Raw genomic sequence first — 27,774 nt, forward strand, 5'->3', positions numbered from 1 at the left:
AAAGAAAAAATCGGGACAAAGTGTAATTTTAAAAGTTAAATCGTTAATTAGCTTTAGCAGTTGTTGTGAAGTGTTACTTTAATACTGAAGATTGTTGATTTATGAGCAGGTGTATCACGATGGATGACAGGAATAATGATATTCTCAAAGAACGTCGGTAAATCAAAATTTAAGAAATTGAATATGCATATTTATTTCATTCTTATTTATGTTTTTTACTTTCAATGTATTAACTCTTCATTGTATCCTCGGCACCATTGTAAATGAGGGTCTTATTCCTCAATGTGTTTTCCGAATAAATAATCAATCAAAAGGAAAAGAGAATTCCAGCATTTGGCATCATGCAGTCATTCTTCAGTTCTGTCATCAAGGGAACGTTAGAAACAGAGGTCGTTTGTTCGAGAGTTAAAAGCTCGACAAGGACACAGACATAGAAAAGACCAGGGAGGACGTTCAAATAAGAGGGGGGGGGCTGGGGGGTGTATATCAGTATAAAATAACTACTCTGCATCGTCATCATCATCATCATCTTCTGGCTCTTTAATGAAAAACAACACTGAAAAGCAGAGAGCTATGAATAAAAATACTCTCACCATAGGGAAAGCTTTTACCCAGCATGGAAGAATAAATAAAACAGAACACGTTTCATTAGATCCATCCAACCTTTACACAAGTGCCGTTGTTCACTCGACAAAAAACAAAACAAAGAATGAAACAAAACCAGGGACATAATTAACACAACCTGCTTTTTAGTGAGAACTACTTCAAAACAAACTATGGGTTCTTTTTTTTTTTTTTGCAATTATACATTCAAAACATGATGAAAGTGAATCGTTGCTCAATTATTTCAGGCACTTCATAGATTCGGGGCCAAAACTACTGAAAACAGAAAAAACATGAAGTTTGTGCAACCGTTCACTTCACAGGGGCCTTGTTCAGAGTGTGAGTACATGACAAGTACACAATCTGGTGCTGAAAACAAAAAATCCCATTGTGGATTAGAGCAATAGATACATATTTTATTTAGAATTCATATAAGTACTTCAAATACTGGCGGGGGGGTGTTTCATTAAGTATTGTATTCACACTGTAAGGCCGTTGCACAGTGAAGTGTTTGCACCGTTTCCATTCAACCCTTCTTTCCCGTTCCAGACTTTGTTAAACTCTGTAAACATTTCAACCCTCGTGCTTTGTTTGGGGTCAGCTGGAGAGACGACTGCATATAGAAACTAAAGGGGGGGGGGGGAGATATCCATTTGGCCATCCCATGATCCTTCCCTGCACCATGTGACCTCCACCCGCCTACATTCGACGGTGCAGTAATTTGGTTCAGAGATCCGGAGAATAAACGATTAAACAGACTTTTAAGACTAATTTGGCACTTTTCTCGTTAAACACGCTGAAACATATATATATATATCTTTATATATATATATCTATATATTTTCTTTTTGCTGTGCAACTGACGGATCACACAGCGGGCCTTCATCTCAGTATTAATACTAAAGAGCAGCGATAACATCTCAAGCGTCTGGGCAGGTTTTTTAGTTTTTAGTAACACTCAAGCTCAGAAGGACAATAACAGCTTCTGCCGTCAAGCTGATGTTTTTAAAGTGTGAACGAGAACCGACCTGTGAACTTAACTGTGACTAACGAGTGTGAAGCCTCCAGAAAAACCTCCAGAGGAAAACATATCAGAATTTATCCTGTTTAGCATTTCGCGAATTCCTAAAAAAATTCGTAAATGTCTGATTTTCGTGTAAATTTTGTTTTTTTGCCGTATTCTAAATGGAATCAAAAGCCCCAGAATGCATTGCTGCTAAAAACAGTACCCAAATGCTACTTTCGCTGTTCTTAAAAGAAAAAATGTATTTCCTCTAAAAATCTAACGTTGCAAAAGTCTTTCCAAAAGTTTTCTGGATCTAAGAACGTTCCCTGGTAGCTGCCGAAAAGCATTCTGGGAAAAGTAGTTCATCATATAGCGTATTATCTAATGTGTCATGAAGTTTTGCAGCAACTCTTTGTTTTAATTTTGAGGGGGGAGAAGTGTTGCATTGTGGGATTTGGTGTTTTATCAAAAGGTACACTAGCAAACATGTTATTAACATTTTAAACAAATAAAATGTTTGGAATCTGTCCATGTTTCCCACTAAGTAGTGATTAGACATCAAGTCCTTCTAATGATTAACTCTGAAAAGCTTCTATTGTTCCTTGAAAACTCAGTTCCTCTGGAGGCTTCTTCTGGTTCACAGTTGTTCTCGGTCGTTGCTCAATGTGTCTTTAAGTACTTCAGTTGTACTAAAGGCGTCTGTGGTAGAAATCACGAAGCGCTGCTGTTTCTTGCTCAGCAAGAGTCAATCGCTGCTTTGATATCGCAAAGGTCAACTTTAAAAAAAATTAAAACAGATTTGGAGCTCGGAGGAAACATCCATCTCTTCTCAGCAGGAGCCCCGCCCTTAGAAATCATCGTCTGTCGTACATTCTTATCTTTAAAAGCTGTAAACAAACCAAAAAGAAAAAACAACTAAAAATAAAAGATGGATCAAAAACTAGAGGAGTCTGCCAGTCGTGAAAATAACGTCGCAGTTTTGTTGTAAAATAAGTTACAAAGAAGAAAAAGAAATAAAAATCTTTGCGTACAGTACTAAAATCCCTAAGCTAGACCTTTCGTACTTAAGAACCACATGTTAAGTCTATAAATATCTTTACAAATATACACGTTAATTATTCAAATAAACCTTTTTCTGTATCACTTTAAATGATTAAATGTTTTACACGGTCATGACAGTGTCTTCTAGATTGCAATGCTTCCATCCTAAAACAATATCTTTAAAAAAATGTTATTTTTTTGTCTTTTAAGTACACGGCTGTGAACAGCAATATGATACATATTTGCATTTATATATTTACAATAAAATCATTTTCTAGATACATTAAAAAACCCTCTGAACTTATTACTGAATGGCCCTGAAAGGTCGCCTCACATTCGATGAGGGATTTGTTCCGTGATTATCACAAAACTCTGTGTTTTCTTTTTTTCTCCGAACGCTAAAATGTGACATGAGAAGTCGCCTGTTTCCACTCAGCTGATCCCTTGGTTGAACCCACTGGTTGAGGATCATCATAAGATCAAGTCCCATCCTTTGCTGGTTTCAGATTTTCTTGCAGATCGCAAAAAATGTCAACGCGAGCTCCGAGCAGACGAGGGGGAAACAAAATCTTGAGTTCCTCACCCACCGGATCGCGACTTCCCTTCATTCCTCCTCTTACATCCTTTATTCGTGTTTTGTCCGAGTAGGCACGGAATGGTTTCACCACCACAGATTGTCCGTAACAAAAGACTGGCCTGAGTACAAAAATATATAATTTCATTTGTGAAAAGAGGAACACAAACAAGGTTCAACGGCAAAACATAATCCTTCAATGTTTTAAAGAGTCACTCGGGGAGGAGGAGGAGGAGGAGGAGGAGGAAGAGGAGGAGGAAGAGCTGAAGCACTGTGGAAGTATTGCATGCCGAGTTTTTCATTTCCATATCTTGAGGAGCTGGGGTCAGTGGGAGGTGATTATTAGTCACAAACTGGGAGAGGAGGTCAACGTCCACCCCCCCGCTCCCAGCTCGGCTCTTATGTCCTGATCACGCCGTTACTGGGAAGCTGTTTGGGGAGACAGGGCTCGTCGGGCAGCGGGTCGTGGGCGAACACCGAGTCGTCCCCGGAGGAGCAGGTGCTGTTGGAGTCCTGGCAGGTGGGCGAGTACTGCTCGAAGGGCACCGACAGGTCCAGGTACTCCTGTCAGAGGAGAGGTCAGAGGTCAGACTGGGTGTCACTGTCATGTCCCCCTCTGCGGCCACGGGATCAGGTGAGAAACAAAATACTTTCACTGGTATTGTAGCACAACGTTACATCTCTGCATGTTCAAAATCCACTTTAATCTCTGTTATAGTTGTGTTTAAAATGTGGGTTAAGTGCATTGTTTGTATTTCTTTGACATTGTGAACATTGTTTTATAATATACAGGAGATGTAGATGTTATACATGAATCTTTTGGGGATTTTCACAACTTAAAATTACACGTTTGGTTTTAACTTGTAGTAATTGCAGATAATTGGACAAAAAAAATATTTTTCACATTAAAATGTAAGTTTTTTGAAGTTCAAATACAACTGTCCCTCCGTTTATCTCGTTGTATATATTATAAAAATGTAAAATAAATCAATTTTTCAGGGTTTATGTAACTAAATCCCTCTCTGTTGTCGTCCTATGAAACGTTGAAACACTGCTCGTGATTTATCTTGATCTTGCGGTCGAGTGCACAAATGGATCCAATGAAATATAATATGCGGCGACTAGATAACTCTGCCCAGCGTCTGAGGCCTCGTTCAGCTCTTTGTGAACTTGTGGGTTTCAGTGAAAACAAAGAAAGTGGTCGAGGTCTAATTTATTCACTCCTGATTCGCTCTGATCTAACAGAAGACGACCTGCCAGCTTTGTTTCAGTCCAATCAAATCTCAGATCATTGATTTCAGTCCCTCTCCCACTAAACACTACACAAATATCCCATTTCCCTTTGTGACAAGGCTCGTTAGGTCAAATGAAGGCAGCTCCATTTATCAGTTGATTGATTTTACAAAGCGTTCCCCTTTAGAGAAGTGTTCTCCTGCCACACGAGGCCATTTGAAGTTCAGAGTAACGTGAGGGCCGAGGTGAAATTGAGGGTTTTTATGTTTCCTGCTGTTTCTGTGTTATCAGTGAGGAGCAGCTGAGAGAGAGAGAGAGAGAGAGAGAGAGAGAGAGAGAGAGAGAGAGAGAGAGAGAGGGATGGAGGGAGACTTACATCGGTGGAGGTCATTGATAAAACCCGGTCGTGATCTTCTACCAGCTGCCTGAAGGTCGGTCTCTGCGACGGCACCGCATGCCAGCACTCCCTCATGATCATGTACCTGGAACACACACATCACAGTTCGGTTCATTCATCTACTTGGTCAGAAAGTCCAAACCATCCAAAGTGCACAGCTGTGATCCCCCCCCCCCCCCCCCCCCGTGCTCTTCTGTGTCAGGTTCAGGTTCATGACTTCTCTGTGGAACACCTACAGCTCATGTGTGCAGTTTGCAGGTTTGTCCATCCGATGTCCCTCCTTCAGAAGCTTGAAGAGTTCCTCTACTGGGATCCCTGGGTACGGAGAACCTCCCAGTGTGAAGATCTCCCACAGCAACACACCATAGGACCACCTACACACACACACACACACACACAGAGAAACAACACAAATCAAACTCTATACACAAAGAACACAAATTAGAGGTGAAACGACCTTTTCATCCTCGGGAATAACACAGAGTCGGGTTTGGGTTAGGTTTGGTTAGTTTACTACATATGGCTGAAAATAAAAGAAAAGTATTGTGAAATAATGCAATCTTCTTTTTTTTATATATTTGAAACAATCTGAAAATACAGAAATTTGGGCAGAAATCTGCAGAAATGTAAAGAAGAATAAATCGTATTAAAGTGTATCTACAGTAAAAGCCCAGCTGCAGTTCAATCTGAAAACCTCTCTCTCTCTATCTCTCTCTCTCCCTCTCTCTCCCTCTCTCTCCCTCCCTCTCTCTCTCTGCTTTATTCCTGAAGGTTTTTAAAAGATGAGGTAAAGGTAATAAGATAACGGGCGTTCTATTAGCCCAGTGAGCTATTGTTGGGCCGTTGGTCCAGTGAATCAGAATCAGACCCCTCCTCTCACTGCGGTGCTCCAGCGAACCTAATCTGATTATCCACGCTCCGGTCCAGAGGGTGGAAAACAGCCGCTACTGGTCGGGCCGGGAAGAGAGAGAGAGGGAGAGAGAGAGAGAGAGAGAGAGAGAGAGAGAGAGAGAGAGGGAGACTGTGGTGGGAGAGAGACGTCCAAAATTCAGAGGGAAAGAAAAGGAAACTGCAGCTAAGGACAGATCCCTGACTCATTATAATCGTCAGGTCTTTAGGGTCCGAACTGTTATAATAATAATAATAATAATAATAAACAGGAAGCTGTAGAACTGGAGTAAGAAACGTGCCCCAGTAGCGATGATGGGAATCAGGAGGTGAAAGCACGTGACCGCATCATTGTTTCCGAACGTCGCAATTCCGGAGCTGCATCATCCAGTGGTCGCATTTAAAGAGCGACTCCGGGTGCGTGTGCGTAACTCTGCATTTCTGATCTGCTGCGTCAGCCCGGGAGCTGCTACTGGGAACTTTCCACTATGACTTCTGGATTTTCCTCGAGTGAAACTGGGCCTGTGTGCCGGGGCTAAATACCAGGAGTCGTGCATCTTCCAGTCCTGCAAATAGTTCAGAATTAAAACCTGAATGGATCCACTCCACAGAAACGCTAGAGGGGTTTTTCCCAGTTGCTGTGAATCTGAAAACACGAGCGCCGGAATGAAAAGAGCAACAAGCTCTGCGGCGTTCACACATCCAGAGCGGCGTTCACAGCGTTTTCTAAAAGCCTCCATGACGCTGGCAGAGGGGGAATTCCACAGTCTGGAGAACTGACGAATTGAAATGACAAGTCACTTCTAGGTGAACTGCTTCTCCAGCACAATGTGTGAAACTGCTCTGATTGAATCCAGTTTCTGCCTCAGAGCTCAGCTGTGTGTGGTGGAGCTGCAGGAGCTGTGATGTCAGAGCCTGTGTGGGCTGCTGTGTTCACTCGCTCCTACTGCTGCTCTGGGATCTGTTTTTAGTGTGTTTCAGTCTGTTTGAGACTAATCTACTTGATGAAAAACCATCACAGGTCAGAAGTCAGATTCCCTCGGGGGTGTTAGAGAGTAAACAGGCTGCGGAGCGACTACTGTATGGAGGAGGAGGAGGAGGAGGAGGAGGAGGAGGAGGAGGTTTGGCGGGAGGATTGACTCTGTAATCCAGACCTGCTGAAATAACACAGCGGGCTGATTCTCCTCTCCTCTCTGTTCCCAGTCTGCTGTAATCACACCAGTGATCCCAGTGTTGACAAGGACCCGTATTTGGCTTGGATGGCAGAGCTGGGGACACGGCGTCTGGCTGTGGGGGGGGGACGCGACTTGCCTTTCTCCTCCTGATCCCAGCCAACACGGGAGCAATCAGAGGTCGTACAGAGGTCATCTGAACGGTGGTGGGATGAGACCCTGAAGAAGCTCCTCACGGATCCTCTGACCCTCTTATCTCCTTCGGTTCTGGAGCCGATTGGACTCACGCTGATAAAACAACAGTAAGATGCTGCGTTCCTGTCTCTCTCTCTGATGTCGGGCGGGAGATTAGAGAACAAACGGGCCGAGGAATGCGGAGCCGGCGATTCACCAGAGGCTCGGGATTATCAGGTTGAGCCCAGATGACGGGCGAGCAGCAGAACCTTTGGAAAGGGAAACACCACGATTCCATATTCACACACACAGACGCAGCGTTTGATGCTAACCGGCTCCGTCGTGATATTTCAACAGCAGTGGACAGTTGGCATGTGAAGGTCGGTTTGTGCAAACTCACACGTCGCTCTGGTGCGTGTAGACCCGGTCGAACAGAGCCTCCGGAGCCATCCACTTCACGGGCAGGCGACCCTGCAACAACACAGACACACAACAGAACCGCTCGGGTCAGCAGAACCATCCTGTACAGAACATCCACGACTGTCCTGAGCTCCAGATACAGAAAAATCTCCACTGAATAAACAATAGAGCTCTAAATACTTTAATAATTGATGTAGGAACATATTTAACAATCCAGGCAAAACAATCAATATCACTCTGAGCATAAATATAATGCTGTCTGGACGGTTCTCGCTTGGCAATGCATCATTATGAGTAATGATTGTTTAATAGCTTTTTTCTGTTGTGTAAAAAAATCGTTATTATTCATCATGATGTCAGAATCCAAGCCCGAAGTAATGTGTTTCCTCTACTTCTCTACAGAACGAGGGTCAGAGTTTCAATGTGAGAAGCTGGAGGATAGAATCCTTCCTTCATGTTGGTGTGTGAGACTCACGTTGGTTGTCTTCTTGTAGTAGTCTATGTTGTGCACGTCTCTGGCGAGGCCGAAGTCCGCGATCTTCATCACGTTGTCCTCCGTCACCAGGACGTTCCTGGCTGCCAGGTCTCTGTGGATGCACTGAGGGAGGAAGGACACACAAACATCAAACAAACAACAACAACAACACACAAACAGTCTATGATGTGTCGCAGATGACTTTCAGGTCCTCCTTCTCCAACTTTAATACTGTACTTTAATAAATATTCACCTTGACTTCAAACGTGAAACATTATTCAAACTTGAAATTGAGGGAACATTGAGTCCCGACACTTAAAATTCACTTCAAGTTGCAAAGAGTAATTTAAAATCAGGTAAAATAATATTGACATCTTTACACAGTTTGTTGGTCCTCGTCTAACCATCCCACAAAAACGCCATGATTGAAAAACGTTCTTTCAGAAATGGTAAGTTCCTTTCAAAGCTTATTCATGTTGGAGGACTTTCCACATCTATTTATTTAATTCAGGACCTTGATGAAGTTTAAATTGAAGCTGTGAGGATGTTTGACCGAGACTCGGCTAAATGAAACATGTGAGCTCCTGGTACCTTCTGCGAGGCCAGGTACTCCATGCCTCGGGCCACCTGGTAGGCGCAGGACACCAGGTCTTTGAATGTGAGCTGCTCGTCTGGGATCTTGCAGGTGTCGAAGGAGTAGTCCATGCCGGGGGGGCGCCGCGCCCGCAGGTACTCCCTCAGGTTGCACTTGGAGGCGTACTCCACCAGCACGTAGAGGGGACCTGCAACACAAACCAGCACAGAGTCAGGACTGGTCCAGTTACCACCTGACCTGATCCTCTCTGCTCCTCCGGGGGGGGGGCTCACCGTCCTGCGTGCACGCTCCCAGCAGGTTGATTATGTTTTTGTGTTTTCCAATCATCTTCATCATCTCCATCTCCGACACCAGGTCCGACAAATCCTTATCCGTGGCGTCATCTGAGAGAACAAGTGAGGACGATTAAAGAAGGGTTTGATTTGTGGAAAAGTTGTTTCTGCAGAACAACGGAGGAAAGTGCAGAAAACAAAGAATAGAAATGAAACAGAATGAGAAAGAAACCTTCCAACAGTCTCTCACCTTTCAGCATCTTGGCAGCGACAGTGAGCGGCTTGTTGGGTTTCTCCTTGTCGATGCCGATGGCCTCGGCCATCACCACCTGACCGAAGCAGCCTTCACCCAGAGGTTTACCCAAAGTGAGTCTGGAACACAAACCATCTCATGAGCAGGGATTTCTACATTTCATTACATTCAGCTGATGCTTTTATCCAAAGCGACTCACAATGAGGATTTCTGCTGCAGTGAGCGTAGAGCAGTGATATTTAATTTCTCTTTGCATAACACGGTGAAATGTTAAGTTGTTTGTGGAATAACCACAGAGGTGTCAAGTGACCTTGATGAATTGATTTTCACAGCTCATCGCGGCACAAGGACGACAGCACGTTGTCTGTCAGTATGTTGTTTAGCATCATGAAATAAATAAAAACACATAACACATTTTTTTTTCTAGAGGAATATCTGTTCTTCCTCACCGGGATCTGGAGAACTCCCACTTGGGGTCGGACGGCAGCTCCAGCTCCGACACGTTGGCGAGCATCGGGCCGTCGCTGGACGACAGGCGGGCGATCCGGACCAGGGGCGTGTTGGAGTTCATGGAGGAGTTCGAATCCAAGGACACCTGCTTGGGTGCAAAAGACAAACTGTTATAGACTCTGACAGGAGGAAGGAGAGGGGGGGGGGGTTTAAACAGAGAGACGGAGGGAAAACAGAAGAGCCTGAACAAAACAAAAGCTTTTATCTGTCCGGGTTCTCGCCCTGAGCTTCGGGTCAGAATTGAATCCTTTCATTGTAAAGAACGATAAAAATTAAAAAAAATTTAACAATATTTATATACATATATTAAGAAGGGATTCAAATAAAGGTTTAAATAGTTAAAACAACTATTTTCTTCTGAACGGGTGTCGTGAAACTGAAAGGACGAGTGTCGGAGCTTGACTTTTACAAACAGACGGCCAGCGGCTGCACTGAGGAGGATGGGGGGGGGGGGGGGGGGGGTAACAAAGATTAATGAAGGGGGGAGGAGGTGCAGTGGCGGGATGGACGTCTGTATCCATCAGTGAGCTTCGTTTCCACCTCGGCAGCTCCACCTCCTGAAGCCTTTGGGCTCCAAGTTCTCACACCATTTATTTGAGTGCTGGAGCGAGCTGAGGGCCCCCCCCCTCCCGCCCCCCCACCTGGCTCCTGATGAATGTGTCTGTGTCAGAGTCGGCCGGCTCGGGCCCCTCAGGTGGGCTCCTGAAACAAACATGTCCACTTACCAGACCTCACTCCTCAACTTCCAAACCGAGGCACAATGAGAAAACCGCTGAGATGTTGACCCCCCCCCCCCCCCCTCCCCTCCCCCCCCGAGCCAAACAAACAGCAAAACTAAAAACAAAACCAATTTCTGAGGCATGAAAAGTAATATCTGATAGAGCATGCCAGGAGGTTTATGGGAGATTTACTCAGAGTTATGAAAAAGAAAGGAGCGAAGCAGGAGATTATCTTGTGAAGATTACAGAAAAATGCAATAAGAGCTTCCGCTGCCTTATAAGAGCCTGAGTCTGCAGGTAGCAGGAGCAGAACACGACTTACAGGATGAAGCACAACTTCTTCCAAAGAGATGATGTTTCTCACCTGACACAACCTGACACGACGGCTTTTAAGTATCAGGACGAATCAGAACAAAAGAACGATCAGCCGACTCATCTGGGTTTTAAAGATTCATGATCCACAGTCGAGTGATAACGAGTCTCACATGAAACCAAAGGAATGAAGCCTGGAAGTTACCTCAAGATTATATAAGAGTCAGAAGGAGAAACTCAGGAGCTCAGAGAGAAGTTTGTATATATGAAAGTAAATGGTTCAGTTAATGAAGTTGGAGAGAATAATGGATAAGTTCTTTATTCTGGCCTGAATGAACCTTGACATCTGATTCCTGTCCTGGCCACTAGGAGTTTAATTTATTATTTTTGTATAATCTTACATAGTTAATATTAACTCCAAAAAATGTGTTCAAGTCTAGATAATTAATTAATAACTCTATTAATTAGTGAGAAGATGAAGAACTAGTGAAAGTTGTTGGTAGGCAGGTTTGTTTGCTGCTAGGTGTTTCCCCCCGTTTCCAGTCATTGTGCTAAGCTAAGCTAACACACCCACATGAGAGTGTTTTCCTGCTGCTGCTGGATCCTGAGTGAACTCGGAGTTGGACTCGGAGCCGACGGAGGTTTGAGACGCGAGCGGCTCTGCAGACAGCTGCTCCACTTCATGTTCCTCTCCAGAGCAGTTGAGGGCCGAGTGTGTGTTACACCGAGAGTGAAATCTAAAACTAACACTGACAGTCGCAGGAGGGCATAAATATCCCCGAGCTGAATCTGCTCCAAGATAAATGTGAACACATGTCACCGGCGTGATGCCGTCCAGCGGCCGCACCGCTCCACCACAGCGGCCGGACGGAGACACCGGTGGGACAGACGTGGGAAAACTCTTCTGCAGGTTTCTTATTGTGGCACTGATGCAGAATTATGACTCCATTCTTCTATGATCCATTATAACTAATTCAAAGTTTCTTCCTCAGTTAATAATCTCACTGCCTTCCTGTTGTTTTTCTGGAATAATCTCAATTCGGCTGCAGTTTTTATTTGATTTACTCGTGAGAAACACCTCGAGAACTTCTCAAATTATGTTTCCAGAGCTTCGCCCGACTTGAACACACAACTGGAAATTAAGAAAGGTGTTCCAGAAACCCAAGGATTCCCGGTAATCCCTGTAACGTCCTCCAGACCTCTGGAGGAATGTCCTGCACGTCAGCTGCACCAGATTTGACCAAAATTATTCATACGCTCACATTTTAAACACCAAGCGAGAGAGAGAGAGAGAGAGGAAAGGGGGGGGGGGGGGGGGAAGTCTTGTGAGAATCTTGTATCTACTTTCTGTTACCTGTCTCTTGAGGGGGAACTTGGACAGCTTCTGCACCGGTGGAGAGGGCAGCGTCTTCTGCGTGGTCATCCTCATGCGGCAGAGGACGACGATGACCACGGCGAGGATGAAGAGCACGCAGCCCGTCACGTAGATGAGGATGTCCACGTAGTAGTCCTCCTTCTCTGAGCTCACTGCTTCGGGAGGAGGAGGAGGAGGAGGAGGAGGAGGAGGAGGAGGAGGAGGTCACACACATCGGGCGTCAGGTCAAAATATGCACAAGGACTTCACGCCAAATAACTCAGTTGTTTTTCTCAGTAGCACATTTCTCTTTTTCCACGGAGGCACAAATCAAAACAGAAGATCACAAACTGGCCTCTGAACAGTGACAGAATGCTTTCACTCTCTGCAGAGACAGTAATCAGCTTGTAGTTTATCCTGCAGCAGGTAATTGCACCTGTGATACGCCTCTCCCTACGGGGGGGGGGAGGTAATTATTGCGTTTGAATACCGAAAACATAACTGTCTTGAATTTGCCTCGTAGCCTCGAGACTTTGAAACAGACGATCGGCTCTGATGAGAAACAACCTTTCACCGGAGGCGGGAGTGGATGTTTGATTTGTTAAATTAAAGGGACGAGGACATTGCTACGCACTTAAAGTGTGTTAACAAGCGCACAATTTACAGTAATGCTTCATGATTAGGTCTGTGAAATGAACGTTAAATGTTGTGCCACTGAGAAAAATCAGTTTTTATTGAGATTCTAACATTTGAAGTGGTGGAAACGAGATGTTCACAGATCCACGGAGAGAAGAGGAATATACCTGGAAGCACCGTCAGCCAAGCAGAGTGGTAAGCATAGCCGATAGAGTTCCCCGCCAGACAAGTGTACTCGCCCGCATCCTCAAAAGACACATTGGTCAAGAAGAGAACCTCGAGCTCCTTGTCTGTGGTGTTAATACCGGCCGTCTGTGGAGGGTGAGAGGAGATGGAGGAGAAAAACAGAAAGAGGAGATATGGTGAGGCCAAAGCTTCTGAGAGGAAACACCAAACACACCCTGGAGAGAGAGGACCGAGGATTGAAAGAGGTCAGCAGTGCTGTTTCTCCTCTGACAGCGGACAGCACCACCACCAACACCTGAGAAACACCCAAGCAGCACCGTCACCTTGCCGGGAAAGAAGCTGGATGGTTCAGCCTGAGGTCACAGCCGACCCGGAGGTCACAGGCGACCCTGACCCCTCGGAAACTGAATAAATATCTGTCGTTTAAAGCAAAACTAATTTAACTAAATCAGTGTTTCCTTGATTCATTTGACCAGAATTTGATTTGTGCAGGAAACTCAAAAATAACTTGATAATTGGAAGGTGTTTTAGGAGCAGGGAACATTTGTCTGTGACTTGCAGCAGCACCTGTGAATTCAAACTGAACCAGCTCAAAGTTTACCTGAGGCCAAAGCAAAGCAGATCCTTCCACCGCAGCTCTATGTCTGCAGAAACCACGGGACAAGAAATAGAATCTTTCTTTTTATCCCTCGTAAAATAAATATTCTAAGAAGTTGTTTTTTGGGCTGAATATTTTCCAGGAAGCCATTTGCTTCATTTGATCTTTGGGGGTTTTTCTTCCAGGGAGACCTCAGGGATCTATTCTGGGTCCGATTGCCTTTTAAAAAAAGATATTTCACCATTATTGTTTGCTGATGAAATACATCAACACTGATTTACTTTCACTAATGTTTCCTTTAATTGACCTTGAGGTTCCTCAAAAGGAGCTCCGCGTGGTGCCTCTGTGGCTTTTTCCCCTTTCGCTTGGTGTGATGATCAGTGGGGGGGTGTGGTGTTTCAAACCCAGTATCTGATGTGGCCTGGTAGGGGGATGAGGTGGTGGTGGTGGTGGTGGGGGGGGGGGGGGGGGGACTCTCATTCACCAGACTTCAATAATGAACAGTGACATCAAGACCCAGTCATGAATCAGAGTCCTGCTGCACGCTTTCATGTAGAAGCCGGTCTGTGTGTGAGCTGTGTGCTCGGGCTGGTGGGAGGTTTCATGTGGGCTTTTATATGTGTGTGTGTCTGTGATTGTGTGGTGTGTGTGTGTGAAGCAGGTTTGTGGGGTTGCTGCAGTAATTAAAGGTGTGATATCGTGTGTGTTATTGATCCGTGGGGGAGACAAAGTGGTCCTGGGTGTTTAAACAGATTATATCTACTCGCTAACTGAATGTGAAGATTTAAACTAAGAACCCAGAGGAGCTGTTACGTCCTGTTAACAAAAAGCCAGTAAGCCAATGAAACCCACCACCGAGAGGAGGAGACGCAGCAGAGGATTGTGGGTAAGGCGGTTGTCGCTCTGCGCTCAGGATTTACCTGTGTGGTGCAACTTAAGCCAGAAAGCGTTTTCTGACTTTCCTACAAAGTTCGAGGCGCGACACCAGTACTTCCCAGCGTCTGTCTCTGTCACGTTGGACAGTCTCAACTTACTGTGGGCCTCAGTGTGTTTACTGACCACACTCTGTGGAGGGAACACGTGCAGAGAACACACTGTTATACATACACAACCTGGAGAACAAACACACAAATACACTCTACAGTTCAAAACAATGCACATTAACATTTGAACAGCTTCTCTTCTCTCGTCTTTTGGGGGATAAATGTTATCGTCCAGTCATTCACGATGTGAGTCTTCTCAGTAAACATGTAAAACGAAAGCATATTTCCTGAAGTATAAAATGATTGTGTGAATGAAAACATGAAGGCCTGTGACTTTTGTCAAGATTAATTGAGGGAAGTGTCGAGCGGAACAAATTAAAAGTGTTAAAACCTTTAAGAACACACACGTACTGTACGTTGCAGTAACACACGCTGCCTATTGGTGTATTACACACGCTGTCAATCTTCCAGAAGTGTGTGTGTGTGTGTGTGTACACGCTACGAGCATCAACACACCACCTCCCCCTTACACACACACTCTGCCTGTGACAGGCTCTCCAGCAGAGAAGCTGCTGATGAATAATTTAATGGGCAAAAAACATAGAGGGGGAAACATATCATGTTTTATGGTTTCTTAATGAACATCCAGGGCTCGGCTGCAGACGCCTCCCCCTCTCTCTCTCTCTCTCCCTCTCCCTCCCTCTCCCTCTCTCTCTCCCTCCCCCCCCCCCTCCCCACGCCGGCGCGAGTCGCTCATCGTAAACGTTTTATTTTTATTTCGTAAGCATCAAAAGAGCGATTGAGGCGTTTCTTACTAAAAAAAACATGGCATGACCCCCCCCCCCCCCCCCCCCCCTCCTCCCAGCCTCAGCTGTATTTAACTCCTATAGAAAATGCCACACATGAGATGCTGCCAGGAGTCTGGATGAAGTGTGGTGGGGCCAGAAAGACAGACAGGGGGAGGGAGGGAGGGAGGGAGGGAGGGAGGGAGGGAGGGAGAGACACATACAGTAGATCTCAGTAAATACTGTTTCAATTATGTGGTAGTCGAAAATAGAGCGTGGAGCCGCGGTCTGGGTCGACAGGCCCGCTCTCCCCCTCTCTCGCTGTCTCTTGGTCTGTGTCTCTCCTCCTCTTTCTGCCCTCTTTCCCGTCTGCTCCCTCTCCCTCCTTCATCCCTCCTTCATCTCACTCCGCCACTGCCTTATTCGCTCTTTTGCTCGCACCAGACACGAAAAGCTAAAACTGCTTAAACAAGTTCAAACGCTTTGCTAAAGTGACCATTAATGAATTGAGGTGTTATTTAAAAGGAATAATCTTTAGAGATGCTGATGTGAAGCTGTGCTGCCGGTTGATGATTCATATTCACACTTTGTGGAGGTTTTTTTTGCAATGTGACATGGTTCTTTATGAGTTTTCATTATTTTTTTTTTATCTCTTGCACTGTGGGACAAAAGATGGAAACTTCTGAAACCATAATCACAATCACACTGCCCATTTGAATGAGTGAGGATGTAAATATATTGTATCATCTGATTAAAAAGCTGCTTGGTGCAGAGCTGAGAGACTGAGAGACACTAATGTGGTTATTTAGCTAATTCCATTTATTCCCTTTGAGTCTCTCGTGAATGGAGATTAATACAAATACCTTCCAAAAGGCAGATTTATTAAACTCTGGTCTGTATAACACAACGTCTGGGAATCGGTGACTTCACAGTTTACTCCACTGGCACAATGTTTGGGCCAGAAACGTTTTGGACAAGGTGACGAAACTCAATAACTATGAGCAGAGACATAATGATGAGCTACTATTGCTTTTATATTTTAATCGCAGCTGGTTTTGTGGTTTTGTCTGGACGGAGAGATTTTATAAAACGAAGGTCGAGTGGACGGAGGTTTTAAAGAAATACCTGACGCCTGAAAACACGGTTTTGTCTTCACTTCATCTTTCCAGCCAAAAGTCACAGATTCCATGTCTGAGACGAGCTTTTCTCTTTTCTCGTCTCTTCTTCATTTGTCCTCCCCCCCTCCTCCTAAATCTCTAAGTCTCTCGCCCTCCATCTCTACCCACCGCTCTGTCACACATTCTCTCTCTCCCTGCTGACTTTGCCCTTCCTTGTGTTCCTCCACTCATTTTTTCCATGGCTCTCTTGGGTGCCTCTTCCCTCTTTCCCTCCTCCTCCTTCTCTCCTCCTCCTCCACCTCCTCCTCCTTCTCCAAACCACGCGACGCGGCACATCTGACGGCAGCGGTGGTTAACAGAGCCCGTCTCTCTCCCTGCGCTGCCGCCACCACAGCAGTTAACTTAGTCCAAACCAGATGTTTTTATTCCCTCGCTCGCTATAGAGGCAAATGAAAAATAAAGAAAAGAGGGGGAGGCCAAGTGAGAAAGCAAGAGCCCTTCTCATTTTAGTTTTTTTAAGTCTTCACTCTAGATAAAAAGGCCTCTCGGTGGGTTCAGGGTGTTGTCCTCTCTGGAGCTGGAATGCTTTCTTCTATTCTCGGGCTCCGTCTCCGTCTGGGGAGCGATGAGACCTCCAGGAGCTGCTCTGGAACGGTAGCTCGCCCGCTGCGTTTACTTAACCCCTCTCTCTCTCTCTCTCTCTCTCTCTCTCTCTCTCTCTCTCTCAGGGGATTGAGAGTTACTTTTTAAAATGTAAAAAAGATGCAGCTGCAGAAACGGAACAAAAGTCACATCTGGACAGTTTGAAACGAATCCACCGACCAGTGATTACTGCACATCCTCTGATATATGTTTAAAAATGTAACTTTATTTAAATCTTTCTCTCTTATTTCTAACTTAATGATCTTTCTAATATTCACCATAGGGTTTTACGGGTTTGACATTAAAATATTTACGATTATGACCTTTAATGTGGATTTCTGCCCATGTCAGGGACATAGATTTGATGAAATATGTTCCTGTTCTCCTGACACATTAATCAGTCAGATGTCAGATGCTTCCTCCTCCAGAGAGTTTGAACATTTTGAATTATAAACACTTGATAACGATCTGATTAGATTTGATCCATCGTCATCACTTGTCAATCAGTCAGTGCTCACATATCAGAGCAGAAACCCACACTGTGAAATACAGTGATATTGTTATTATGAGTTATCCTGCCTGTGTGCTGCAGGTGAGGCATTTCCTCCTCATAATGATGCTGGAGTTTTGGAGGAATGATCGTGTCAATAACACGCTGCAGTGAGAAGAGCCCGAGGGCCCCTGGGGCCCCTCAGACCCCCCGACTGAGAAACTCATTAAATGAGACATTCAGGAGAGATTAATAAAGACAGAAAGTATCGTCGGCTGAAGTCGACTCCAGGCGTCAGGTGGACCCACCTTCAAGATGTTGACGTAGGGGACGCCGTCATGGCCGTAGCGACTCCCATTGACCTCAATGTGTTTCAGCCACTGGATGTGCGGCTGGGCGTCGCTGTACACTTTGCAGTGGAACTCCACGTCGCTGCCCAACACCACCGTCTGATTGGCTGGGAGGCCCGCCTGGAGGATGGGCCTGTGAGGGGAGCGCTCTGAGAGAGAGAGAGAGAGAGGAGGAGGAGGAGGAGGAGGAGGAGGAGGAGCCATTAGCTGCAGGAAATGTAGTTTATTCAAAATATATTTGTTTCCGTTAACAACACTCGTGGGTTTTCCAAACCACTTGTGTATGTTAATGTATTCTCTGTTTACTCAGAAGCAGAAGGGGAAGTAGTTGTTTACCTAGAACATCCAGCTGGTAGGTGTGGTCGATGGTGCCGTGCTTGTTCTGAACCACGCAGGTGTAGTTCCCCCGGTCTGATGGCACCGCGCTCTCCATCACCAGACTCCACTGCTGGTGTCTCAGCTGAGGGGAGACAGAGAGACAGGAGGGGGGGGTTACACGCTGCCTTGCTTTGTTTAGAAACTCTATGATGTAGGATTTCTTTTTACAGTTTGCATTCATGTTTCATTTCACATGTTAAAAAACATAAAGCAAGATGACATGCAGAAATATCCCATGACATATACAGGCAAATCTTAAAGATGGAAAATCACTTGATGATGAAAGAGTGCAAACCTCTGCCAGGGCTAACCACCTGTTTTGCCACATGAAAGAAAGTGAGAAAGAATCTGCTGGATCTGCTGCAATCAATAACAGGTTCTGTTCTTATTTTATAAATTTCATTGAAATTGGTTGAGTGGATTTTGAGAAGACAAAAAAAACGGCAATGGAAATGACGACAGCCTTAAAAACAGCAAAGGCTCCAATGATATAAATAAACATTAGATTATTTTTATAAGCTCAGCTCAGTCAAAGTTTTCTCCTCCTGCTCCGAGGCAGGGTTTTATTCTGCACCTCCTGGTGTCTGGATGGAGGCAGCGGTCAGAAGCTAACGTGACAGTTTCAGAAGCTCAGGGGGCGGAGCCAGAGAGCGGCCCGGCCCGGCGAGGCGAGAACCGAGAACCTGCTACGCACTGATGGGCCGGCTCCACGGGTCGAGAGAGGGACGACCCCGGCAGCTCGAGTGGAAACATGCCATGACGGCGTGAACTCCTCTGAAGGAGGTCAGAATAACTCAGGACCGGAGTGAGTGATGTCAACAAGGAGGCCATTGAGGCTGGAGCCGGACCCGGAGAGAGGGCTCGGTGTTTTCACAAACCTTTCACCCCACGTGTTGAGGTAACTGGCCTCTCACACAATGTGTACATGTGTAGGTGGAGGATCACACCCTCCTCCTCCTCCTCCTCCTCCCTCTGTCTTGCCGTTTACACTCCTCCACTCTCTCTCTCTCTCTCTCTCTCTCTCTCTCTCTCTCACTCCCCCTCTCTCTCTTGGAGGCGCATGTGGAAAATAATTCAACAGTGTAAATATTATGCCTGTGTGTGCTTCTTGCAGTTGCATGGTGACACAGACCGAGCTGCCCGCTCAGCGCTGGCAAATGGGTTTTCAGAGCGGCTGGCTCCACCCCGTCTGCCCCCCCCACCCCCCCCGCCACAGCCCAGGAGTCAAACTGAAGTCAATGGCTGCTCTCATGAGCAGATGAGTGACGCCTTGTGCTGTGGTCGCGGAGCCCGAGCTGAGCGGAGCGGAGGGGGGAGGGGGGGGGGGGGGAAATAACAGCAATGCACAAGGGGCTCAGCTGAAAGGTGGTAAACTACGAGCAGGAGTCGGTTTGAAGAGACCACCAACAGAAACAGAGAGATTATTTATGTCTTTAAAAAGCCTCAGTTTTATAATAACCAGGGAAAGTTCCCTGTAGTCTAAAGTCTGTTTGTTTATATTTACTTAAAAGTGAGACTTTAAATGAATTCATTCTACTGTTACACTACAGTTTAACATTATTAACTCTCCATTATCCAATAACTATTATTCGTGGGAACAGTGTTATAACTATTGTTTCACACGCTGTCACTGAATGGATTGTTTAGAAACTCTAATCTCCGAGTGACATTTCCACTTTAACTTCCCCTCCGTCTTTCCATCGGCACATTTAATTATTTTCTCCGAACATGCCGCTTGCTCTTATTGCCGTGCTGCCCCGGCTAACCCCGGCTAACCCCCTTTGAACCCGCGGCATTAGCCCCGAAACGTGATAATCCCATCCATTCCAATCGTGCCAGATTCCAAACAGAATTAAATTATTAAGGAGCTTACAGTAGAGTCATACGAGGCTTTAAAGGTTTTATGGCTTTGGCCGTGGACCTGCGGAAGGGCACCAGCCATGGGAATGGACAGAGAGTCTCACACTGCAAGAAGTGTGCATCGGAGGGAGACGTGTAGCCAGCGCACATCGTCCGTGCATGAAGGGACGAGAACAAAGGGTTTGGACACATTCAGCGATCGGCCTTGTTTTCAGATGTTTGTACTTCCCTCAGCGAGTCGGCCATGGAAAGCAGAGAAGTTGCGTCGCTCTATTGATAGAGTCGGTTATTTAAATCCAAACACACAAGTTAAAGTCTCGGGCCGCCAACTCAAACGACTTGTTAAAGACACAGACGGTTTGTTGTCTGAGGAAACACAGGAAGCGCCGCTCCCTCTACAGTCCGATCCCTCCGTCTTCACCTCAAAAATAGACCTGTCAGAACCAGCGGGGGCCAGTTAGCAGAATTTATGTTCTCCGGATCTGTGCTACCGTCTAATTCGACCCACAGAGAAGGAGGAAGCAGATAGAGGCGGCCCGGAGGACTCGCTATTAAAGCTGGGAAAATGTTTTCGGGGTCTGTTGCCTTCGACTTTGGCTCGACACACCACTGCATCAACATGGAGGAGAAAACCAAATCTAAAACCAGTCGTTTGATGTGTGTGGTGTGTTTGGGTAGAGCGGCAGGAGAGCGGCAGGGGAGGGAAAGCGAATGACCATAACGGGCCTTAAATTAAAAAAGAGTCCAAAAATAATCTTGCAAAGTGTAGAAATTCCTCGGCGGCCGACGGAGACTCACAATCCGGGGGCCGCGTTAAACTCTGGACGGGAAAAACAAGGATTTAAAGTGCTTAAGGTCTTAAAAAGCAACAGTGTGGAGCCGGTTTTAAGGGCCCGGCCCCTGAAACCTGTCACAACAGGGATTGATGAACCAGTTAAGCTCTGAGCGACTTGGACGGAACGAAACACAATAATTACTTTGTCAACTTTTGTCTCGCTTGTGCCGCCGCAGTTTAGCATGAGCACAATAAAAATCCCGTTGGCAGCGCACAACAGAATTGGTTTTGCCTGTCAAAGACTTAATGGGCCGGGGACACGCCCATCCCTCCCCTACCTCCCATCTGATGGCTCAATAGAGAAGGCGACCTTTGACCTCCAGGCTCCGAGGCTCCGAGCACGTCGCCCCTGCTGGAATTTCATTTCCCACTTTACAAATGAGCCTCACATCCCATTTACCGTTTCATTTGGTTGCAACAGGCGTACGGGTGAGTTCTCTGTGTTGCATTTCAATGGACTCACAAAGTGCCTGTGAGATGAGAATCCACAGACGAGGCCGGGGGCGACTCTCAGGTGGAAAGGACTCGCTCGTCACGGGGGTTCGAGGTCGTGTGTACGACGCCATCGGTCAAAAGCAGCTCGGGTTCTATTATCTCTCGTCAGAAATGATCTCATCACACTGCAAAATGTTCAGGAATATGGAGAATACTCTTTTATCTATGGACTAATTCTCTGTGTGTTTCCTCTTTAGGGCCAAAGGAAATGAAAAGTTCAATATTCATAAACTTTGATTAATCAGGTACTGAGTTGAATATGTCTTCTTCTACGTCCTGCGATAAATTGCGGTGATCCACGGCCACTAGAGTCTGTCCTGCCAGATCATGAGATTCTCTTTATTTCACCATATCGGACAGAAACAGACATTTACAGAATCACTTCCTTTTCAGCAGTTTGTCTACAAAGTAAAAGCTTGTCTTTTTTGTTGCAATGCTCTATATGGAGTGTAATTACAGAGCTTTTATTTTGTGAAAACAAACAACAGCAGCTCAGTAAATCATTCAAACTTAATTCAGTCTCAACCACAGGAACTGGAAATTAAATCTGGATGGATGAGCTGCTGTGATCTCTCATCTCACACCACTGTCTCATCACAGTCCGGTCTCATGTGGTAATTTTTTTTCGCAGCCCGGTGTCATTTGCACGTGATTTAATAAAAAGCAAACACAGTGGACAGCCGAGCCTGAAGAGCTCTGGAGCTCTGGACTTCTCACATCCACGTTTCCTGCTGCTCTCAGAAAGCTGCAGGGATCGAATCAAACTGTTCAGATACAGACTGATTTACTGAGGCTCCTGCTTTACACACACACAAAGAGATCTTCTTCATGTCGATGTCTCCAAATGGTTTGTTTGCATAATTTAACATCATATCTGCACATTTGCTCCACAGTATTTTGTTCTCTCTCGTTGATAAAGTCACCAAAGTGGCAGCAGACGGACAAACGTGGCTCTGAGACATCAACAGACACGTTTTCCAACTTAATACCAACAGCTCTGTTCGTGCAGCTTCATTTGAATGAAGTTGCCGACGAGCAAAGCAAATTTCAAGGTCAGGGAATAACCGAGTCCGCTGGCTCAGAGTCCAGCTCCTCGTTTGATTCAGTCTATTCTGCCCTGAAGTGTCACATTTGGATCTATTTGCCAGAGAAGTGCACGTAGCTCACATTGAAGTCTTTACACAAACGCTTGAAAAAGACCATTTTCTGCCTGATTATGAGTCGATTTAGAGGACTGACTTTTTTTATCCTTTCTTCGAGGATAAAAGTAAAAAACTCCATCGCAGCTGGCGCCATTTAATCTCACATTCATCTTTCAAATAGGTGCAACACTTTGCTCGTCTTGAAGAATCCTCTCCACTCGATTGGAGCATGTCGGGGACGAGGGAAACCATCTGCCTGAAAGTGCTGCAATCTTCTGTCACATCTCCGGTAGGAAGTGAACCTGATGTCTCTGAGCTTTTGAACATGAATGTGATTTTTTTTCGCCTTTTTAGAAGATGAGGACGTGTTTAAGGAACAAAAGGAGAACACAATGTTTCCCCAGAGAAACCACTGTCAACCACCGGGGGCAGACTAGAGCAGGGAAAATGTCTAGATTCTTAAATGAATCTGTGCTGATCAGCCAGGATCAGTTAGCGAGTCAGAAAACTTCCCAGTCATAGACACACTCCCAGTTGGAGGAAGACGTCCCATCACTCGTCCCAAAAATCAGACACGGTCTCTTTTCATTCTGTTGGAATTACCCACGGCTGTCAAATCCCAAAAATGATCTTGTCAGTTCAGCGCGGACGTGAGAGGAAGGAGGCTTCACCTTGAGGTCCCGCTCGGAGGACTAGAGTCTTTAGAAGGCCATTGTCAGGCTGTCGTGGCACCCACCCCCCCCACCCGCCACCCATCTACCCCCCCCGACCCCGCCAGATGAACCCATCACAGGCAGATGTGAGGTCACGGGGGCTGTGACACGAGAGACACCGAATGCACTGAGAGAACGTCTGTGCTGAGGACAGCCCTGTTTAATGTGTCTGTCTCCACAACCACATCTCAACCCTGTTTTCATTATGAAAGATTTAATATTTATAATGCTTTTGCTGAAATATATAATGCTATTTGTATGAAAACTTTTATTTTGTTACGTCAGAATCATGTTTATTTTCAAGTAGGTTTTCACAAACTTACTTATATATATATATATACTATATTTTGCACATTTGCTTTGGTCTTTGGTGCATAACAAACATAGTCAGCAGAAAGAAGTAGTGTAAGTACAAAGAGAAAGAGAAAGACAGGAGCCTTAAGTATGAAATAAGTAAAAAAAAGTATCAAAGTAAATATATAAACATATATAAAAGTAAATATATATATAATGTGCAAAAGTTCACAGATTGTGCAAGTCTGGACAAGTTCCTGCTGTATTCCTATTGGATGATATTCACACGTGTTGTAGTGGTGGTGCAGCTGCTGATGAAAGTCTATTGAGTGAAATCAAATAAAGTGACCGACAGGTTAATGAACATGTGGCTCCAACAAAAAGAGCTGAACGGTAACCACGTTAAAAATGAGGGGACGATATAATGATATCAGGCTCATCACTCACTTTAATGGAACTTAATGTGACTTTATTGTCAGTGCACATTTCTCTCAGAGCAGAATTGGTTCCATGGAGAAGAAAGCAAGTTAAGAAAGGAGTTAAAACGGTTTCTATAGAAAATGTGGATAATGGAAAAGCAAAATTATGTTTATGACAAATGACAAAGGTGAGTTGACTCTTTGAGACACGTTTATTCTTCTCAATAAGTCTCAGTGATTAAAGTTACTGATATAGACACTTTTTACAGCGTGCTGGGTCAGCAGAGGCTTTGACATTACGACCGGGTGAAGATGTTACCACCCCCCCCCCCCCCCGGCAGTGTCACAGGCTTGTCTGTCACCCAGCGCCTTGATTCTAAAGAGGGTGACCTCTCCGCTCAATTCCCTCAAGGGCGACAGCGGCCACATGGTGATTGGCTAACTGGATTTTAGAACCGCTCCGGGACAGAGGGAGCGAGGGAGGGAGGGAAGGAGCGAGGGAGGGAGAGAGGGAACGAGGGAGGGAGGGAAGGAGGGATAACGTCTCAATAAAGACACAGAGAAGAAGTTAAGATGTTATAATCAACAGCTCCATCAGACTGAATGAATTATATTCATGTGCTGAAAGTACTTTTCCTTCCATCGTCTGTGGTCTTTATTAGAGAATATAAATAGTGTCACTTAGAGTTGCACTTGTTCCAAAGGTGAGATCTTAATTATTACAGAACTTCTAACAAAGTTTGGCTGATGGGAATCAAAAGGAATCGGAACCTGGAGGAACCGAGGGTGACAAGAAGACAAACGTCTCCATTAGAGCTAAAGATTAACTCGCTCAAGTCTTTTTATCATAAATATTCAGGTACAATAAAAAACTAAAGGGCTTAAAAGGCTTAAAAGAATTAAGTCTGTGAGATATGAAAAGCTGCAGCTACTTGAAAGTGAATTTTAAGGGTCATTCCTTCGTGCAGAGATAAGTTAATCGTGCTTTAACTTGTGTTTTAAAGTTTCTGTGATTTACGTGCACCGACCCTTTGAAAGTCAAATACAACAAAAACAAAAGGAAAAGACATCTGCTGCTGGAATGAATCTCTCCAGGACGTCTGCGTAAAAACAGATACGATGACATTTAAACACTAACGCACACCACAAACACAACATCTTCCTTTGGGTCGGACCCTTACTGCATCACCGCGGTCGCCTGTGCTTTTCAGCCTGGGTGGCCGCGCTGGGAATCAAACCCACGGCGCCGCTCGGTGCCAAGCTCAACCACGCTGAGCTACACGGAGTGGAAAAATGTACAGGAATTTGTCCCGGTGGCTTGTTGACAACTTATAGTGTCACATCTCACAAGGCCAACAGGACCTCACATACTCAAGTCTCACTCTGGAGCGCCAGCTATACATATCGCTCCAATTATATATGGATGGTCCCGTAGGAGCATGTGTGGCACTAAGTGGTTTCCGTCTCACACGTGGAAACGACGCCAACAACCACACAACTGACTTTTCTGCACAGAACTCGGACTCTGTGGGATTCGGGAGGAGAAGCCGGAGACGTGTTGAACAGATGCAGTGAATATCTACGTGCCCTCACTGGTCAGTTCGGGATTAATCTGCTGAGGAGAAGACGTTATCGTCAGCGAATCTTAACGCAAGTGTACGCTGAGAGTCGGTGGAGAGGCCGTTAGCAAGTTGGAGCGTCCTGAGGGCTGGTGACAGGTGTGTGTCTGTGTGTGTGTGTGTGTTGGGGGGGAGAGAGCGAGAGAGAGAGAGAGAGTGGGGACAGAGGGAGGGAGACAACTGCTGTTGGTCTGCTGGGAGCAGATGTTGGAGATCTCTGTAAACTGTTAATAGCTGCAGGATCTCATTACATTTAACCCTTTAAATCCAAAACCTCCACTGGGAGAAATGCCTCCACCAGCAGCACCAGCACTACCACCACCACAAGTTCTCAATATTGAATTCTAAAGTGTTTAAATCCACTCTCTGACATTATGACAGATGCTCACGATTCTTTATAACAGTTGAATTAGATCAGTTTAGCTTTTGGTGGCGGTTTGAGCAGCGAACAACAAGTTTAATTAATTCTTCTGTGACACAAAAGCTTCAGCAGTTAATTACCACGTTGTGAAGCTGGAGGGTTTGTTTGTTCTTCTGTGAAAAGCGTGTTAGTGGTTTGTTGTCGAACTCCACACAAAAGAAAACAGTTTAAATTGAAGGAGAAGTTCGTGGAAACAACAGCAGCGACTTTAAACTTCAATAAACTCCACAGTGCAAATCAGTTAAAGTGCTCAAATTAGCCTTTGTGCTGTGGATGTATATCTGATGAAATTGGTTTATAAATAAAATATAACAAGTGTGGTTAAAGTGGTTACAATACACACTGTAAAAAGTTACGCTTGAATGGGAATAATTTGTAAAGTAGTGAGTTTCAAAGGAAGAGAGTGGAAAGTCTTTAATGGCGTTGCACAGTTCAAAATGCAGCTAAAGAAACAAACCAATTAACACGAGACTAATTCAAAAATAAATACTTTAAAATAGAAAAGAAGGTTCTTATTTGTTATATGCACAAAATACATATTTTGGGGGATTATTATTGATCTTCACAGGTAACTTCCTTCTTCTCATGGAGAGAGAATCAGACACAGGACGGAAAGATCCTGAAAACATTTCACATCTCTGGACATCATTTTACCATTTCGATGTTTACGTTTATTTTGAAGCAAATCACAGGTTTGGAGTTGTTTGAATTCCGATGTTCTGAGCACAGCCCGTTTGTCTTTTAATCCTCCAGCTCGGAGCTATTAAACCAACACAAGGGTAAACCAGGCCCCATTACCCAAGGCAGCGCCATCCCACATGAGAGCCCAGTGTTTAGAGTCAATCCCATGACAAAAATGAGTCCAGCAGCTGTTTGCTGCGCTTGTTACTGTCAACACCGAGGCATCAGGCCAGTGTGCATGTATCTGTGCGCCACTCTGATTTCAGCGCAGCAGTTTGAGCCTCTAAATATATTCCGGAGCAGCGGCTGGTCGGAAAGCCGCCGGGTCCCGAGGCACGATTTCTGACCTTTATTCACCTTGAGAAGAAGATTCACCGAAGGACGAGCACCTCGCACTATTCGTGGTATAGATATTCACACCAGGGAGCCTCGCAACAATCAGCCTGACGGACATGCAGCAGCTCCACCCCTCTGGCACGGGATTAAGATGCCTTGCTAAAAGGTTTCTCAAGTATAGGACACAGCAATCGCCTCCTCCAGGAAGAATCTGGTGCGAGGACATGAATCTGTTAAAAGTTTGAAGCTCTCTCACCTTGATGCCGCCCATCCTCTGCTCCCCCTTGAACTCTTTGCCGTTCTTCAGCCAGTGGATGCTCGGCGTCGGGTTTCCGGAAGCAGCACAGCGGAACTTGACCGTGTTGGCGGCAGGAACGGCCAGAAGCTTCTTGTCCATCCGGTCGGGACGCGTCCAATAAGGAGCTTCTGTTTAAGAAACACAAAACAGGTTGTGTGTCAGTCATTGGAAACGAGGTCCAAATCAAAGTTCCGAGTCGTATCGTAGGACTTTGGGGACAAGTTTTAAGTCGAGCTTCGTGTCATTGGAGACAAACTTGGGTCGAATCTTAACTACGGTAACTCAAGACAAGTGCATATCTCGAAACATCTGATACAAGTCAAGCCCTTTGCAACAAAGTTCAGTCTCAAGACACCTGTCAAGCATCAATCGAGATGAGTTCAAGTCAGGACTCGAGTAATTTGAGTGATTCTCAGGCGAAGGCGAGTCGGTCAGAGCGAGTCTTAAATCACGGCTCAAATAAATCATGTCCCAGGTCGACAGCTTTGTGACTCCGG

General features: G+C 45.3%; 1 protein-coding gene across 1 annotated transcript; it reads right to left on the minus strand.

Moving 5' to 3' along the window:
• Positions 1-516: 516 nt before the first annotated feature.
• Positions 517-27,405, minus strand: fgfr3 (fibroblast growth factor receptor 3; the record flags this gene model as incomplete). Its single annotated transcript, XM_053435411.1, is given in 14 exon segments — positions 517-3,788; positions 4,834-4,939; positions 5,091-5,228; positions 7,489-7,559; positions 7,984-8,106; positions 8,575-8,765; positions 8,851-8,961; positions 9,101-9,222; positions 9,553-9,698; positions 11,999-12,171; positions 14,339-14,483; positions 17,745-17,935; positions 18,123-18,246; positions 27,236-27,405. Coding segments are annotated over 14 exon segments (1,976 nt in total), but the record flags the coding sequence as incomplete, so codon positions are not given.
• Between the last annotated feature and the right edge of the window lie 369 nt (positions 27,406-27,774).

This window comes from Pleuronectes platessa, chromosome 11 (genome assembly GCF_947347685.1).
Source record: "Pleuronectes platessa chromosome 11, fPlePla1.1, whole genome shotgun sequence".
Lineage (NCBI taxonomy): Eukaryota > Metazoa > Chordata > Actinopteri > Pleuronectiformes > Pleuronectidae > Pleuronectes > Pleuronectes platessa.